The 16321-nt window shown below is 32.6% G+C and overlaps 1 protein-coding gene and 1 non-coding gene across 7 annotated transcripts; both read right to left on the reverse strand.

Moving 5' to 3' along the window:
- Positions 1–401: 401 nt before the first annotated feature.
- Positions 402–474, reverse strand: TRNAR-ACG. The gene has a single exon. It is a non-coding gene; the product is annotated as a tRNA-Arg (tRNA).
- A 1445-nt stretch (positions 475–1919) lies between these two features.
- Positions 1920–5460, reverse strand: LOC109155020. 6 transcript variants are annotated; one of them, XR_002049837.1, is made up of 8 exons: positions 5270–5314; positions 4877–5135; positions 3302–3476; positions 3132–3224; positions 2930–3031; positions 2489–2848; positions 2274–2397; positions 1920–2181 (listed from the first exon to the last, which is right to left on the reverse strand). XR_002049837.1 is itself a non-coding variant. In XM_019302749.1 (8 exons), the coding sequence occupies exons 5-8, from the start codon at positions 3219–3221 to the stop codon at positions 2112–2114; spliced, it is 633 nt and encodes a 210-aa protein (XP_019158294.1). In that variant the 5' UTR covers positions 3222–3224; positions 3302–3476; positions 4288–4372; positions 4877–5135; positions 5270–5314; the 3' UTR covers positions 1920–2111. The 6 variants fall into 6 exon arrangements, 4 of the variants coding, with proteins under 4 accessions (XP_019158294.1, XP_019158295.1, XP_019158293.1 ...); XR_002049836.1 differs by having other exon boundaries at positions 2489–2859; XM_019302749.1 differs by lacking the exon at positions 2274–2397 and adding an exon at positions 4288–4372 and having other exon boundaries at positions 2489–2859.
- Between the last annotated feature and the right edge of the window lie 10861 nt (positions 5461–16321).

Below are 16321 nucleotides of genomic sequence, written 5' to 3' on the forward strand. Positions count from 1 at the left end.
AGAACTATATAATAAGAAGAATTTTATGATATATTATAAATGTTTTGTAAGAAAATTGTAAATGAGAAGAATCAAAATCATTGAAAGTTTGTAATGATGTATTCGATTTAGAATTTCAATGACTTTTGTAGACTTTTTAAAATAAAAAGTTGATTAAAGTCTATGAATGTTTTTTATATAGACTTTTATAGAGTCTTATAAAGTTTTAAAAAGTTTTGAACGACTCTATGAAAGTCAATCAAAATTTATTAAAATCTATCATTTTAAAAGTCTTTAAAACTCCACAAAAGTCATGATTGAATACACCCCCCTAAGGATCCGTTTGAAAACTTCAGAACATGCTAAATTTAACCTGATAAGCAATACACCCCCCTAAGGATCCGTTTGAAAACTCTGATAAGCAACTCTTCTGGGGATCGAACCCAGAATCTTTGGTTCCGTAGACCAGCGCCTTATCCATTGGGCCACAGAGTCATTTACAATATTATTTTACACTTTACAGAATACATTTAAAATACAATAAACGTTCTTTAATTTAGTCATTTTTTTGGAAAAAAATAGATCTGAATACACTTTTGTAGTAGTGTTTTTGTCAATTTTTTTTGTTTTAATCTTAATATTTTGCCATTGTTTGGTAATCAGCAAATTATGTTAGTGTTTTTGACCGATGAATTGTATTAGCTGTTTGTAAAGAATTATTTAGTAAAATTAGCTATTTATTATTAACGTTTAACACTTAAAAAGACATATAAACATGCATGGTGTTTCGAAAATGAATTACCAGCCATCTTTTATTTATTTGACCAAATTCAATTGATTGACTTAATCAAACAGTTAAAAGTGTGTTTTAGTAATTGACTTTTTTATTAGATGATTGATAATCAGTTAAAATAGAAAACACTACTTTGAGTAGCATTTTCTATAAGCTTATTAATTTTTTTAAAGACAAAGTTAACTATGAAAAATCCTCTATATCTTACTATTGTGATGGAGACAAATAAAATCAAAGATATCAAGGAAAAAAAAAAAAGAAATTCAAAAGTTTAACACGATAAGAACAAAGAAAAGCAAGCTGCCAAGCAATTGGCTTGCAAAAGTTTAGCGGCGGTTTTCATTATGTTTAGCGGCAGTTTCAAACTGCCACTAATGTGTTTCCCGACGGTTATTCAATCGCATCTAAATAGTGTTTCGCGAACGATTTAGTGACGATTTTCTACAACCGCGGGAATTAATAAAAACCTTATTTGGCGGGTTTCTACAACCGCGGGAATTAATAAAAACCTTATTTGGTGACAGTTTTAAATGCATTTAGCGGCGGTTGTAAACCGCCGTTAATAGTTATTTAATATTTAATATAAATGTTAGCGGCAATTTTAAAACCACCGCTAATGTTTATTTATTTATTTTTTTTTTTTGTATTTCCTCATCTAATAGGGATTGTTACTAAAATTTATAATTGTCATTAAATTATTTTTGTTGTAAACATCTACTACCATATGTGCATTGCAAACACAAATAAATACACATTTAATTTAGAAGAAAACCAAATGTAATTTGTATTGCCAAATATCAATGTTTAACAATATTCAATAAAGTTTACCTATTAAAAGAAAATCAATTCTACATCCAAGCTCATTGGTGGCAGTTCTACATTGATCTCCTCTGTAGTGATGGGTTTCACATGTGGATCTTCTTTGACACCACTTTGCTCCAACTCTTTCTTTATCCTTCTAATTTCCATATCCTTATCTTCAAGCTTCTCTTGCAACATAAACACGTGCAACCATATTTAAATGAATTTGTATGTAGCAATGTTTTAGAACTCAGCCACATTCTTGAAATATCAGGGAAAATGAATCAGCAAGTGAATACTAAGCTAAAGTCACTGCAAAAATGTATGCACAAGTAAGAATACAGACTTAGGCAATCTAGCAAGTTCTCTTCAATGTAATACTAGCTAATTACAAACCAATCTAAACTTTGCATGAGAAATCACAAATAGTTTAGAGTCGATACAAAATTTCAACATACTCAATTTTAGACACACCATTAGAAATCCAGGTACCAATTAAAATAAAACATGAAACTAATTAGAGTTGTCTCCACTCAGTTTAGACTAGATGATGAATTTTGCTTTCCACTCCCTTGTGAAGATTGGTGCTTGCTTCCTTCATCAGGTACCTACATTTCATAGTATAAATTTCAAGGCTCGATTCTAAATAGTTAAATGAAATCAATGATGTTTGCACAACAATATAGAAATGCATACAAACCGCTTTTCTTAATGTATAACTAATATCCCAATGGCTCCCTTGGGTGGTGCTAACTGCTAAGGGTGATGTTCACTTCAATCAACTATTTAACACTGTTGAAACTTCAATGACCAACAACAGCCAGCTATATTCAGCAGAAAAAGTATTCTAATGGACAGTTAAAAGAATTCCAAAAAGCCAAAAATCAGTATTTGAAAAAAAAAATATGTACTTACTGGTTGAGATGTTTGGTTAAGGAAGGTAGCAAATTGTTCAGGAACTTTGCCAAAAGATTTTTCCAAAACAGCAACAAAGCCCATCCCATGGGCTTTTGCGTACCACTTTGAATTTGCAATTGAGCTTTAGTTGCAGCTAACTCTTTCTCCAAAGTAGACACATACTCCTTCATTTGATTATCATTAGACGACCCATGCATCTCAGTCATCCTTGAAGTATTGTTAAATACCTTAGATGGGCATGGTCCAAAACCTAACCCACGAACACGTCCATTGTGTTCTTTTCCAAAGGTTTTGCCAACAGGGTCATCTTGTGAAACAAATTGTGATTGAGAAGATGAGCCTTGATCCATTTCATTTCTGATTTTTTCCTACATTAAACAAATATCAATTTGCAGTGTAACATCTAACCCTATTCCAATTAAATTAAAACATACTTACACTGATAATTCTACATTCTTCATTAACATATGACCCTCTTTTTACTTTGTGGGTATCAATCCATAGTTCTAAGCGATTAACACTGTGCCTGAGCTCAATTTCCTTGTGTGAAATTTAAATTGTTAGTAGTTAAGAAAAAATTAAAATAAATATTCAACTTAAAGAATTGCAAAAAAAAAAAAAAAAAAAAAAATTGAAATACCATCTCAACCCTTCTCCTAGCAAAGCTCTTTGATCCACAAGAATGCGCAATTTTTTGATGTTTCCTACTTTCAGCATTTTTTCGGCACATTTTCTAATAATAGAGTATAATACTAATACATTAGGCAAATATGACCACAATAATAAGCAAACAGATATTAGAAACATTACCTTAGATTTTTCAGACAAACGATAGTTGACAAAACTTGACCACTGGTCTCTATGAATTCCAATTGGACACTTACTAATCAGTTCATCTCGGTTTAACGAAGTCCTTCCATTTCCTCCAAATATTTTGAAGTGTCCAATGTTTTGCAATCACATCATTTTGGAAGTGAAATTTTGACTTCAAATCATGACAAATGCAATTATTAGCATTTATCAAAAGTTATAAAATTTAGTGCAAATAGAATCACTTATGGAACAAAATTTGGTGCAAGTAGACTTATCATTTATACACACAATACTTTCGTACAGGAATAAAAATTAAGACTTCACCTAATGTTATGGACAATAATATACTATAGAATTTAGATGATTATTTATTACCAAAAATGGGAAATGTGCTGTTCTGCTAGGTCCTCCAAAATCCTGGAAAAAAAAGACTTTTTTTCTTCTAAAAATATTTTATTCTAGGTAGGCTACACCTCAATCAATTATCTATCATTGCTGAAATTAAAGGAAAGTGGTGCAACCAAACCATAATTAATTAATTTGTGCACAAAATATCAAATGGAGGAGCTAGCTAGCTATAGCCTAAGTATGATTGTCATCAGATCAGACCACCTAAGTATCCTCACCAATACCTTTCCAATTAATTTCCTCCTTACAAGTTTTGCCATTTGTATCTTCTCTATGCCACTATCTAATTTACATTTGTAAGGCTAACCTGCAGATTTGACGACCTGTAATACCACATGAAAGCATTGAATCCACCTATAATTCTATAGTTGACAGACATGAAATGCATAAGTTTACATTTTTATTCCATATTTGATTAATTGATGCCTCTAAACAAATTTTTTATCATAAGCTGCCATCCAATAACTTCATTATCAGTGCTCATCAATAATATGGGAGAAGAGAAGAATACACATTTATTTTTTGAATGTAACAAATAATTGAAACTACTTTGTTACCCTGAGCTACTTCATTACCTTATTATTTTGGCAAAGGTATCTTTTTATATTGCTTTGACATCAATCTCCAATCAGTAAAATTGATTGGAAATGAGCTACTTTCCTATAAATACATACACAGCACGGGAGTTCAAACTGAATCACATCTGAGCCATTGAAAAATAAAAACAAACGAACAAGATCTAATCTCTATCTCACCTGCCATTGGATCCAAACATATATATATATATATATATATATATATATATATATATATATATATCTTAATACTATGCTACATAACAAGGCAATAAAGAGAATTAAATAAAAGATTTTCTTAAAAAAAACATTTAACTCTTTAGAAAATATCTTACTTCATCAAGTGTATTTTCATTTTTATTTTTGATTACTTCATCAACTCTGGCAGGTATGGCAGACCAAAGTTTTAATTATTTTTTTAGTGTATTTTCATTTTTATTTTTAATTATTTTAACTGTCGGACATAACTAGTGACTAATCCACTGGCTTGATTAAAAAATGAGCCAAATAGTGCAATCGAATCCAATCTGGATTTTTTTTAAAAAAGTGTCAAATAATGAGATTGAATCCAATAATTAAAAAAAAATACCTGTGGTATGCTTTTCCTATGCCACATATCCCCATTGACAACATTAGAACCCACAATGAGAAAGTCAAATTCTGAAGCAGCAGGCAAAGTAATGGTCCTCCCATCCGAATCCTCAAAAAGAGAATAGAAATCAACACAATCCATGGAAATGTGTGGCGTTGCGGTGTTAGATCAAGCGCAACATCACCAATTAACAAAGCGGCGCTGAAACAAGTACTGGGAATACCACTGCAAGCATCAAACAGAAATTTCATCACAACTGTAGCATTTGGGGGTGTTAATCAAGTCGAAATGGAAACTTGACACTTCATTGAGGAATGATAACCAACTAAACATAGTATTCGTATATCAGAGATCTATTGTGTTTCTGCAACGATTAGTGGAAGATATTACCTGAGCAGCAATGGCGAAACGTCGAAGTAGAGGCGGAGGGCGGTGTGGCGGAGGAAAGCTTATCACAGGGCGGAGCACTGGAGCAGAAACCCTAAAGTCTCTAAAATAATTGCGCTAAATGCGGTGTTTATGCACGATGAGAAGAAATGCAAGAAAATACAATTACGTCTATACAATAAATAATAATTTGGCCCTTAACCTTTTCCCTTCTTTCACTTTATACTATCTCGCATTATTCTCGCCCATCTTTACACACTCACTTATGAAATATTAATTTTGATACTTAGTTCAATTCGCACACATAAAATGCTTCCTTGTATACATCTCTAAAGTTATTCCATAACTTCCAACCATCTTCTAAACGGCAAGTTATGTTGTGGAACCATGTCCATCTTGCAAGTTGGACACAGTTTTAAAACTATTCATAATCGTGAATATTGAGTTAAAAAATTATGAATATAAGTTTTATAATTATGAACATAGATTTATGAATATAGAGTTCTATAATTATGAACATAGAGTTCTGTAATTGTAATATCTACTATACTAATAAGAGTCCAAGTGAGTTACGCCTATAATGGGTAGAAAAAAGAGAGTTACGCCTATAATGGGTAGAAAAAATGACGGTCAAATGACTGGCTCATATTGATTAGATTTTAATTTTTCTTTAAGATTTCCTAATTTATACTTAATGAGTATGATTATCCGTTAACTTTTCCGTTAATTTCTGTTAATTCAAAAAAAATATTCATTATCAATAAATTAAATAAGAGAAATAAGTTCATTAGTTATATTGTTTTTATTTTTCTCCAATATAAAAATTATTTACATTCAAATTCATCAATTGATTATATTCGCTACATTGTCGCTACAATGTCTTTAATAAAAAAAAAATTCATTATCAATAAATTAATTAAGAGAAATAATTTTATTAGTTATATTATCTTTATTTTTCTCTAATATAAAAAATTTTTACATTCAAATTCATCAATTGATTATATACGCTACATTGTCCCTACAATGTCTTTATTAAAAAAAATTATTCATAATCAATAAATTAATTAAGAGAAATAATTTTATTAGTTATATTGTCTTTATATTTATCCAATGTAAAAATACTTTACATTCAAATTCATCAATTGATTATATTCACTACATTGTCTTATTATCTCTTTTGTGCACTATTTTTAATTAAATATCAAAGTTATAATACAAAATAATGCTATATATTTATTTACCAAGTATTTTATTAATACTATGAAAAAAATTTAAAAAATATAATTAATAAAGCCAATCATATTAACTACGGGATTTGTTGACAAAGAGAGTATTCAAATCACACAACAAATTGAAGTGAGAACTACCTCGCAATGTCCTTGTTTGACAATCAGCAATTAGCGGTTAGCGTTAGCGGATTTGACCAGCGAATTTAATCAACAGTTGGTAAAAAGATATGAAAAAATCAGCTGTTTAGATTAACATATAAAATGACCTAGGGTATAATAATAATAATAATAATAATAATAATAATAATAATAATAATAATAATAATAATAATAATAATAATAATAATAATAACAATAATAATAATAATAATAATAATAATAATAATTGTTTTAAAAATATATATAATTAAGTCAATCATATTAACTACTTGGGGGATTTATTGACAAAAATAGTATTCAAATCACACAACAAATTGAAGTGGGAAATTACCTCGCAATGTCCTTGTCTCGTATTTGGTTTCAACCATACCAATACAATTATAATATTGGCAATTATAATCAATCTTGACTATATTATCTTGCATTTGTAAACTTAGAATTACCTATTTAAATATGCAAATTCAACATTCAATTATCTATGCATGAACAATTCCAATATAATCTTGCCTAATTTGTTTGCTTGAACATCAATAGGGATTGGGGGAAAATAAAGCTTGTGAGGCACATAAGGATTATCAGATTTATGCAATTGATGCTCATTTTCAACAATAATTTCATTAGCTTCATCATTCCATTTTTCAATCATTTCAGTTTGTTTAGAAGTGATATTATTTGTTAACTTGTTTTCACCATTCAGAGCATCCTCAGGTTGACTAGGTAACTTACCTGGCACATGCCCTTGCACAAATTTAACAATTTTCTCTAAATGTGCTTCCAATCTTTTAAAGCAAGCCTCATTTTGTTCACCTGCTTCTTGGGGCTCATAAGCTTCTTGTTGCAACTGCAACCATTGATCATGTTCTTCTTGTTGCTTTTGAAACCGTATATCATTTGCTTCTTAGGTGGCCTGTATGTACTCCTGCATGATATCATCCAACGATGGTTTTTTAAGTTGGGGTGACTCAACTGGTTAAAAATCATTTTGACTATTACCCCAGTAAAAATTAAGATGACTAAGTTGAAAATCTTTTTGATCATCATCCCAAAAATTAAGATGACTTAATTGAAAATTATTTAGATTATAATCACAACAAAAATTGGGACGACTTGGTTGAAAATCACTAGGATGATTTGGTTGAAAATCATTTTGATTATCATACCAAAAATTAGAGTGATTTTTCCAACCCGAATTATAAGAATTATAAAACGGGTCATGCACATGCCGTTGATTAAAATCATTCATTGGACTTACCTGTCAAAAATCATTATTAAAAGGATTATTTTGATTTGACAAAAAAGAGTACATATTAAAATGTAAAATTTTTCAAATATTTGTGTGATTAAGAATGAAACAGAATTTTGAGAAAGTAGAATGGACTAATGAATCAAATAAATGAGCAAGATTATATTAAATTGAAGGAAAAAAAAACAAATGACAATAATAATAATAAAGAGATTGGAAAAAAAAATTCAACCTATAATGGGAAAATGGAAATAAAACAAATATAAAGCAATGTTTAAATAGACGAATGAATTAAATAAAATGCAAGATTAAAAATGAAAACGATGACGATAATGAAGGGATAGCGAAAAATAAAATAAAAAATCAAGCAATTAAGGAAAGAAAAAGAACACAGCAAATTAAATTTCAAAATAAACAATTCCCCGGCAACGGCGCCAAAAATTGATGGACAATTTTAAATAGTCCTTGCAAGTGCACGAATCACTATAGTAATAGTGTGCAAAAGCAAGGGTCGATCCCACAGGGAATTGATACAATGCAATTTAATAGCTTGAAATTAAATTAACTGACTTAACAATTTTATAATGATAAAAACGAAGATCAAAGATAAGAATCAACTCAAGTGCAAGATAATTAAATTGAGATTCAAGAAGCTAAATAAATGAATCGTTAGGAACCAAAGAAATCAAATAACAATCAAGATGAGAAAGTCTAGGAACATGAATTAATAATCATTTACGATCAAAGTATAAAACATAAATCAATTGGCAAATTTAAGCTTAAATGATTACAAAACATTCATAACAATATCATTCCGAGAATAATAATTTAGCAAAGCATACTAAAATGTTAAATGAAATTGAGATTAATAACAATTAACCCTAAAAACACCTTCTAGATAAAGAATATAAATATTGATTACAGTGCAAAAGATTTGAAACGCAACCAGGAGACAAACTCTTCATCAGAACAATATCACCAATAAATTAAGCATAATTAATTCATGATTTGCTTTAGAAGCATAACACACATTCCAAAGATGTGAAATTAAAAGGTAAAAGGTAGGAAAATGAAGAAAGTAAAAGAATTGCTTATGCCACTACTGCTGCGCCAAAAGATGAATCACACGCCCAGACCTTGCCGTTACCGTAATCAGCCGTACCGACCGAAATTTTTGCCGCCAACGGAGAGTCTTTGTTCACTGCCACCGGAATTGGTTCGGGGCAAAATTGATGATCGGTGATGGAGATTTTCCTCCTTTTCATACTCCTTCAGCGCAACTTCTTTTTCCGCACTTTCTCCCTGCTATTGGAGACTCGCTCGCCAATGACCGAAGAAATTGCTCTGCGAGTTGCGATCCCCTTTTCCCCTTGGTGTTGACCGCGCTTTGTTCAATGATCCGAAACTGTTGGTGCATACTAAAACTTTTATAAATAACTTACAATTAAAAGCTTAAATACATTATTAGAGTCCAAATATAACTAATCTACAATTAGTAAACGGCAAATTATTGTGTGGACCATGGTCCACACAGTGTTATGTGGACCATAACAAAATGTACATTTTTAATATACTAAATGTACATTATTTTTGTACTGAATGTACATTATACAATATAATGTACACTCAGTACAAAAATAATATACATCCCCTGAATACAATGTACTTTATTTTTGTATTAAATGTACATTATTTTTGTACTGAATGTACATTATTTTACAGTATACAAAATATGGTCCACACAACTTGCGTAGACCATGGTCCACACAATAATGATTGTTATTAAACTCCTACTAATCAAGTACTACTAAAACTAATATTAGTATTAGTATTATTATTAAATTAAGATCAATGAATTATTGGACTCACAGAATTTAAATAATAAAACAAAATTAATAAGTAAAACAACCTAAAAATAAATAATAATAATAAAAATTACTTATAGCAAAAATAAATAAAAAATAAATATAAATTAATCAGTTATTGCAAATTAACCCACACAAGATAGATAAAGAATAAAAAACCACAAATCGATCTTGAGCACTTAGCTTTTTCCTCTTTTCTCATTTCCAATCAATATCATGGCAAGAAGGAGATTAAGATTGGCATATATTGTCAATCAATCAAAAAGAAAAACATCCTACCAAAAAAGAAAGAGAGGGGTACGTGCTCAAAAAGCTCAATGAACTCACCGTTCTTTGTGGTGCGGATGCTTTTTGAACACGTACCCCTCTCTTGATTTTTTATCACATGTGGTAGCATCCGCAATCAGCCGTACCGACCGGAATTTCTGCCGCCAACGGAGAGTCTTTGTTCACTGCCATCGGAATTGGTCCGGGGCAAAATTGATGATCGGTCATGGAGATTTTCCTCCTTTTTATACTCCTTCATCGCAACTTCTTTTTCCGCACTTTCTCCCTGCTATTGGAGACTCGCTCGCCAACTACCGAAGAAATTGCTCTGCGAGTTGCGATCTCCTTTTACGCGTGGTGTTAACCGCGCTTTGTTCAATGATCCGAAGTGTTGGCGCATACTAAAACTTTTATTAAATAACTTACAATTAAAAGCTTAAATACATTATTAGATTCCAAATATAACTAATCTACAATTATTAAACTCCTACTAATCAAGTACTACTAAAACTAATATTAGTATTAGTATTATTATAAAATTAAGATCAATGAATTATTAGACTCACGAGATTTAAATAATAAAACAAAATTAATAAGTAAAAGAACCTAAAAATAAATAATATTAATAAGAATTACTTATAGCAAAAATAAATAAAAAATAGATATAAATTAATCAATTATTGCAAATTAACTATGAAAAGATTATTTAAAATAATACTTAAAATAATGTTTATCAATATTACTGTAAAAAAAAAATACAACCCGATAATTTATTCAATTTTCCTCAAATATTTCTCCTTATAAATATCATATCATCTCAGCATGCATAATAACCCACACAAGATTGATAAAGAATAAAAAACCACAAATCGATCTTGAGCACTTAGCTTCTTCCTCTTTTCTAATTTCCAATCAATATCATGGCAAGAAGGAGATTAAGATTGGCATATATTGTCAATCAATCAAAAAGAAAAGCATCCTACCAAAAAAGAAAGAGAGAGGTACTTGCTCAAAAAGCTCAATGAGCTCACCGTTCTTTGTGGTGCGGATGCTTTTTGAGCACGTACCCCTCTCTTTATTTTTTGGTAGGATGTTTTTCTTTTTGATTGATTGACAATATATGCCAATCTTAATCTCCTTCTTGCCATGATATTGATTGGAAATGAGAAACGAGGAAGAAGCTAAGTGCTCAAGATCAATTTGTGGTTTTTTATTCTTTATCGATCTTGTGTGGGTTATTATGCGTGCTAAGCTGATATGATATTTATAGGGCGACATATATGAGGAAAATTGAATAAATTATGTGTTGTATTTTTTTTTTTTACAGTAATATTACACCCTGTCAAGAATATTTTTTCCTAATAATATACATTATATGACTTATTATGGTTATTTTATTGGATTTTTACTATTTAATCATTAAGCTAAGAGAATTCTATATTAAGAGTGATGCAAAATGTTCTCATTTTAAATTTACTTCTTAATATTATCATCTTGATGTGCAATTACTTATTTTAGTTTCATTTTTTTTTTATCACATGTGGTAGCTAGGTCAATTCTTGACACACACAAAAAAACTTAACCAAAATTTGTTTTTTTTTTTTAAATGCATAAAAATCAAATGATTTTTAAAGTTCTTGATTTATAATCTTTGATGCTTTACTTTGAATGTTATGTAGTTAGGGATTTTTTGTGTGTGTCAAGAATTGACCGAGCTACCACATGTGATAAAAAATGAAACTAAAATAAGTAATTGCACGTCAAGATGATAATAATAAGAAGTAAATTTAAAATGAGAACATTTTGCATCACTCTTAATATAGAATTCTCTTAGCTTAATGATTAAATAGTAAAAATCCAATAAAATAACCATAATAAGTCATATAATGTATACTAGGAAAAAATATTCGTGACACGGTGTAATATTTGATAGACAATTTTAAATAGTACTCGCAAGTGCACGAATCACTATAGTAATAGTGTGCAAAGGCAAGGGTCGAACCCACAGAGAATTGATACAATGCAATTTAATAGCTTGAAATTAAATTAACTGACTTAACAATTTAATAATGATAAAAAACGAAGATTAAAGATAAGAATCAACTCATGTGCAAGATAATTAAATTGAGATTCAAGAAGCAAAATAAATGAATCGTTAGGAACCGAAGAATTCAAATAACAATCAAGATGAGAAAGCCTAGGAACATGAATTAATAACCATTTACGATCAAAGTATAAAACATAATTCAATTGACAAAATTAAATTTAAATGATTACAAAACATTCATAACAATATCATTCCTTATTGGGAGATGAAGGATAGTAGAGGGGTATTTTTGTCTTTCTCTTACCCCGGTAGTTATAACCATCACTATTATAAGAATGGTCGGTTCTCCTCTTGAATAAGTTTTTTGTATCTTTCTTTTCATTCAAAACAGAATGGCACACTCCTTTTCTCTTCAACTATTTCGCTGACTTTACTTAATCGACATGGTATCAGAGTGCTTTCATCCTAGCTACTATGCCGCCGTCGTCACTGGTGGAGCAGGTCAGGAAGAGGATACCACTCCACCGCCAACTCAATCGCCGATCCACACGACTTTGTCGACGATTCCGCAAGTATAGAGGAGCTATGGTTCTGAGGATGTGGAGAATCCGTACCTATTTAGCACAAGTGATAGCAAGAACCTCATCCTTGTTAGTCCGCCATTGGTTGGCAGCTCCAACTACGGCTCATGGTGTATTTCCATGAGAATCGCCTTAGAGGTGAAAAATAAGTGGTGGATCATTGATAGTAGCGTTGCAGCGCCTAACAGAGAGGATAATCGATACGGACCTTGGAGACGATGTAATCTAATGCTGTGTTCGTGGATCTTCCGATTTGTGCATCCTTCCATTGCACAGTGTGTTATGCATCTAGAGAGTGCCAGTGTTGTTTGGAACGACTTGAAGAGACGTTTCGCGCAGTGTGATGCTCAGCGTATATCAGGATTACAAAACGATATCTACATCTTGAAGCAGGGATCTCAGTCCATTAGCGATTACTATACGAAGTGCCGGACCATGTGGGAGGAGATAAACACTTTGAGGCCACTCCCGCTATGCAAATCCGATCCAAAGTGTAGATGCGATCTAATCGACGAGATCAGGAAGGAACGCGAAGTTTATTAGGTGATACACTTCCTTCAAGGTTTAAATGATGATTACAATGCTTTGAAATCTAATGTTCTTGTTTTGGATCCGTTACCGGAAGTCTACAAAATATATGTTATGGCTGAGAAATTAGAGAGGCAGATCAGCTTGACGAAGTTAAACATAAACAACCTTGAGATCAGCCATGCTAATTCGATCCAAGCTACTGAGATGGTTCAGAATTCCACAGATGATTTGGTTGCTGCGATTAACACATACAATTGTAAGAAGTACACAAACAATGGAGGAAGCAAACCTAAATGCACATATTGCGGGACGATTGGACACACTAATGACAAGTGTTACAAAAAGCACGGATACCCCCGGGGTGGGTGCCGGGCTTCAAATCCAAAGCCAAGCAGCAAGGAACAACCTCTTTAGTGAATAATGTGACAGACCTATGTGTCACAAGTGATCAGTTTCAAAAACTTATGGCAGCCATTCAGAATCAGATGAGACAACCTTCTAGTTTTCTGGTACTGCAGCATCTATTTCTCTAATTCCCAAGTTCAATGAGGACAACAGAGAAGGCAAGTCATCTATCCCTTATGTTAATTCTCTATCTCTGTGTAACTCAACATTGATTGTAGATTCTAGAGCCATTGATCACATTGCATTTTCCCTTGAGACATTTGATGAGTATTATGTGGTTGAAAGGGATGAAGTTAGCCTGCCTACTAGGGAACGAGTTGCTCTCAAACACAAACGAAACATAAAACTTGAAAACAATCTTTGGCTAAAAGATGTTATGCACATACCATCATTCCAATTTAATATATTGTCTGTGAGCAAACTTCTCCAAGATACTTCATATAAACTGGTTTTTTCTTCAGGACAGTGCTTGATTCAGGAACCTCTTGGGATTACGGTTGGTTTAGCTAATCAGGAAAAAGGGTTGTACCTCATGATGAAGCCACCACTGAATTCCATTCTTGATCATAGGAAATTGGTTATGCAATGTAATAAAGTTGATATTTGGCATCAACATTTAGGACATTTTCCTATAAATAAATTGCAATTGCTTAAAGATGTACCGAATGACAACGATTCGAACATTTCTGGCAGTAGCAGAATCTCAGAAATGGAATATCCATCAAATGGACATAAACAATGCGTTTCTCCATGGTGATCTTGATGAAGAAGTTTACATGGTGCTTCCCCCTGGTTTTCAAGCAGAAAAGCTTAATCAGGTTTGCAAATTAACAAGGTCTCTTTGTGGACTAAAGCAGGCAAGTCGGCAGCAGAACTCAAAATTAACTACTGCTCTGCTAAGCTATGGTTTTAAACAATCAAGTGCTAATCCCTCTCTCTTTACAAGAGGCAATGGTGATAAATTCATTGCCCTCTTGGTCAATGTTGATGACATATTGGTGGCAAGTGGAATGATGGCTCTTATACAAGAATTGAATAACTCACCGAATGCAGCTTTTAAAATTAAGGACTTGGGGTCCCTAGGCTATTTTCTAGGCATGGAAGCAAAGATCAGTGACAATGGTTTAAATATTTGCCAAAGGAAATATGCACTGGATATACTCAATGATACAGGGTTTCTTGACTGCAAACCAATAAACACTCCCATGTTGCCAGGCTCTCTCTTATCCAGTAATGATGGTACACCTCTGAGTGATCCAAGCAGTTACCAGTGGTTGATAGGAAGATTGTTGTACCTTACAGCCACTAGGCCCGAAATTACGTATGATGTACCTCATCTAAGCGAGTTCGTGAGTGCCCCCACGGACAGACACATGGCTGCGTCTCACCGCATACTTTGCTATATAAAATCATCTCCAGGACAGGGCCTATTCTACCCAACATCGAATAGCACCCTCAGCCTCAAAGGGTTTTTTTTTTGATTCTGATTGGGCACCATGTACTGAAACACGCAAGTCTGTAATGGGATTCTGCTTTTTTCTTGGCATCTCTCTTGTTTCGAGGTGATAAAAAGAACAAGCAACCGTATCAAGTCTTCATCCGAGGCAGAATACCGCGCCCTTGCTACGACAGCGTGTGAAATGCAATGGCTAACCAGTTTACTCCAGGATTTGTGTATAAACATAAGCAGCCCTGCGGTGGTTTACGGTGATAGTAAATCAGCTATAGCAATAGCAGAGAATTTTGTCTTTCACGAGAGGACCAACATCATGATCGATTGTCATATAATAAGGGAATGGGTGGCTCAGGGACTAATCAAGTTGCTCTCGGTTGCTTCCATCAACCAAGTTGCTGATGGTTTTACAAAACCTCTAGCCTCTTCTCTGTTCAACGTTTTTGTGTCTAAGATGGGTGTCCAAAGTTTGCACACTCCAGCTTATGAGGGGGTATTGGGAGATGAAGGATAGTAGAGGGGTATTTTTGTCTTTCTCCTACCCCTGTAGTTATAACCGTCACCATTATAAGAATGGCCGATTCTCCACTTGAATAAGTTTTTTGTATCTTTCTTTTCATTCAAAACATAATGGCACACTCCTTTTCTCTTCAACCATTTCGCTGACTTTACTTCATCGACATTCCTAGAAGAACAATTTAGCAAAGCATACTAAAATGTTAAATGAAATTGAGATTAAAAACAATTAACCCTAAACATCTTCTAGATAAAGATTATAAATATTGATTACAGTGCAAAAGCTTTGAAACGCAACCAGGAGACAAACTCTTCATCAGAACAATATCACCAATAAATTAAGCATAATTAATTCATGATTTGCTTTAGAAGCATAACACACATTCCAAAGATGTGAAATTAAAAGGTAAAAGGTAGGAAAATGAAGAAAGTAAAAGAATTGCTTATGCCACTACTGCTGCGCCAAAAGATGAATCACACGCCCAGACCTTGCCGTTACCGTAATCAGCCGTACCGACCGGAATTTTTGCCGCCAACGGAGAGTCTTTGTTCACTGCCACCGGAATTGGTTCGGGGCAAAATTGATGATCGGTGATGGAGATTTTCCTCCTTTTCATACTCCTTCAGCGCAACTTCTTTTTCCGCACTTTCTCCCTGCTATTGGAGGCTGCTCGCCAACGATCGAAGAAATTGCTTCGCGAGTTGCGATCTCCTTTTTCGCGTGGTGTTGATCGCGCTTTGTTCAATGATCCGAAGCTG

The sequence above is a fragment of the Ipomoea nil genome, unplaced genomic scaffold (genome assembly GCF_001879475.1).
Source record: "Ipomoea nil cultivar Tokyo-kokei standard unplaced genomic scaffold, Asagao_1.1 scaffold2690, whole genome shotgun sequence".
In the NCBI taxonomy this organism is placed as follows: domain Eukaryota; kingdom Viridiplantae; phylum Streptophyta; class Magnoliopsida; order Solanales; family Convolvulaceae; genus Ipomoea; species Ipomoea nil.

Excerpts from the sequence above, each read along its gene's own strand:
- LOC109155020 (XM_019302750.1), bottom strand. The coding sequence starts at position 3,221 with ATGTGCCGAAAAAATGCTGAAAGTAGGAAACATCAAAAAATTGCGCAT. Across the intron at positions 2,860-2,929 it reads AAGAATGTAGAATTATCAGT|GAAAAAATCAGAAATGAAAT; the intron begins GTAAGTATGTTT and ends TGTTTAATGTAG. Across the intron at positions 2,182-2,488 it reads TTAACCAAACATCTCAACCA|GTACCTGATGAAGGAAGCAA; the intron begins GTAAGTACATAT and ends TATGAAATGTAG.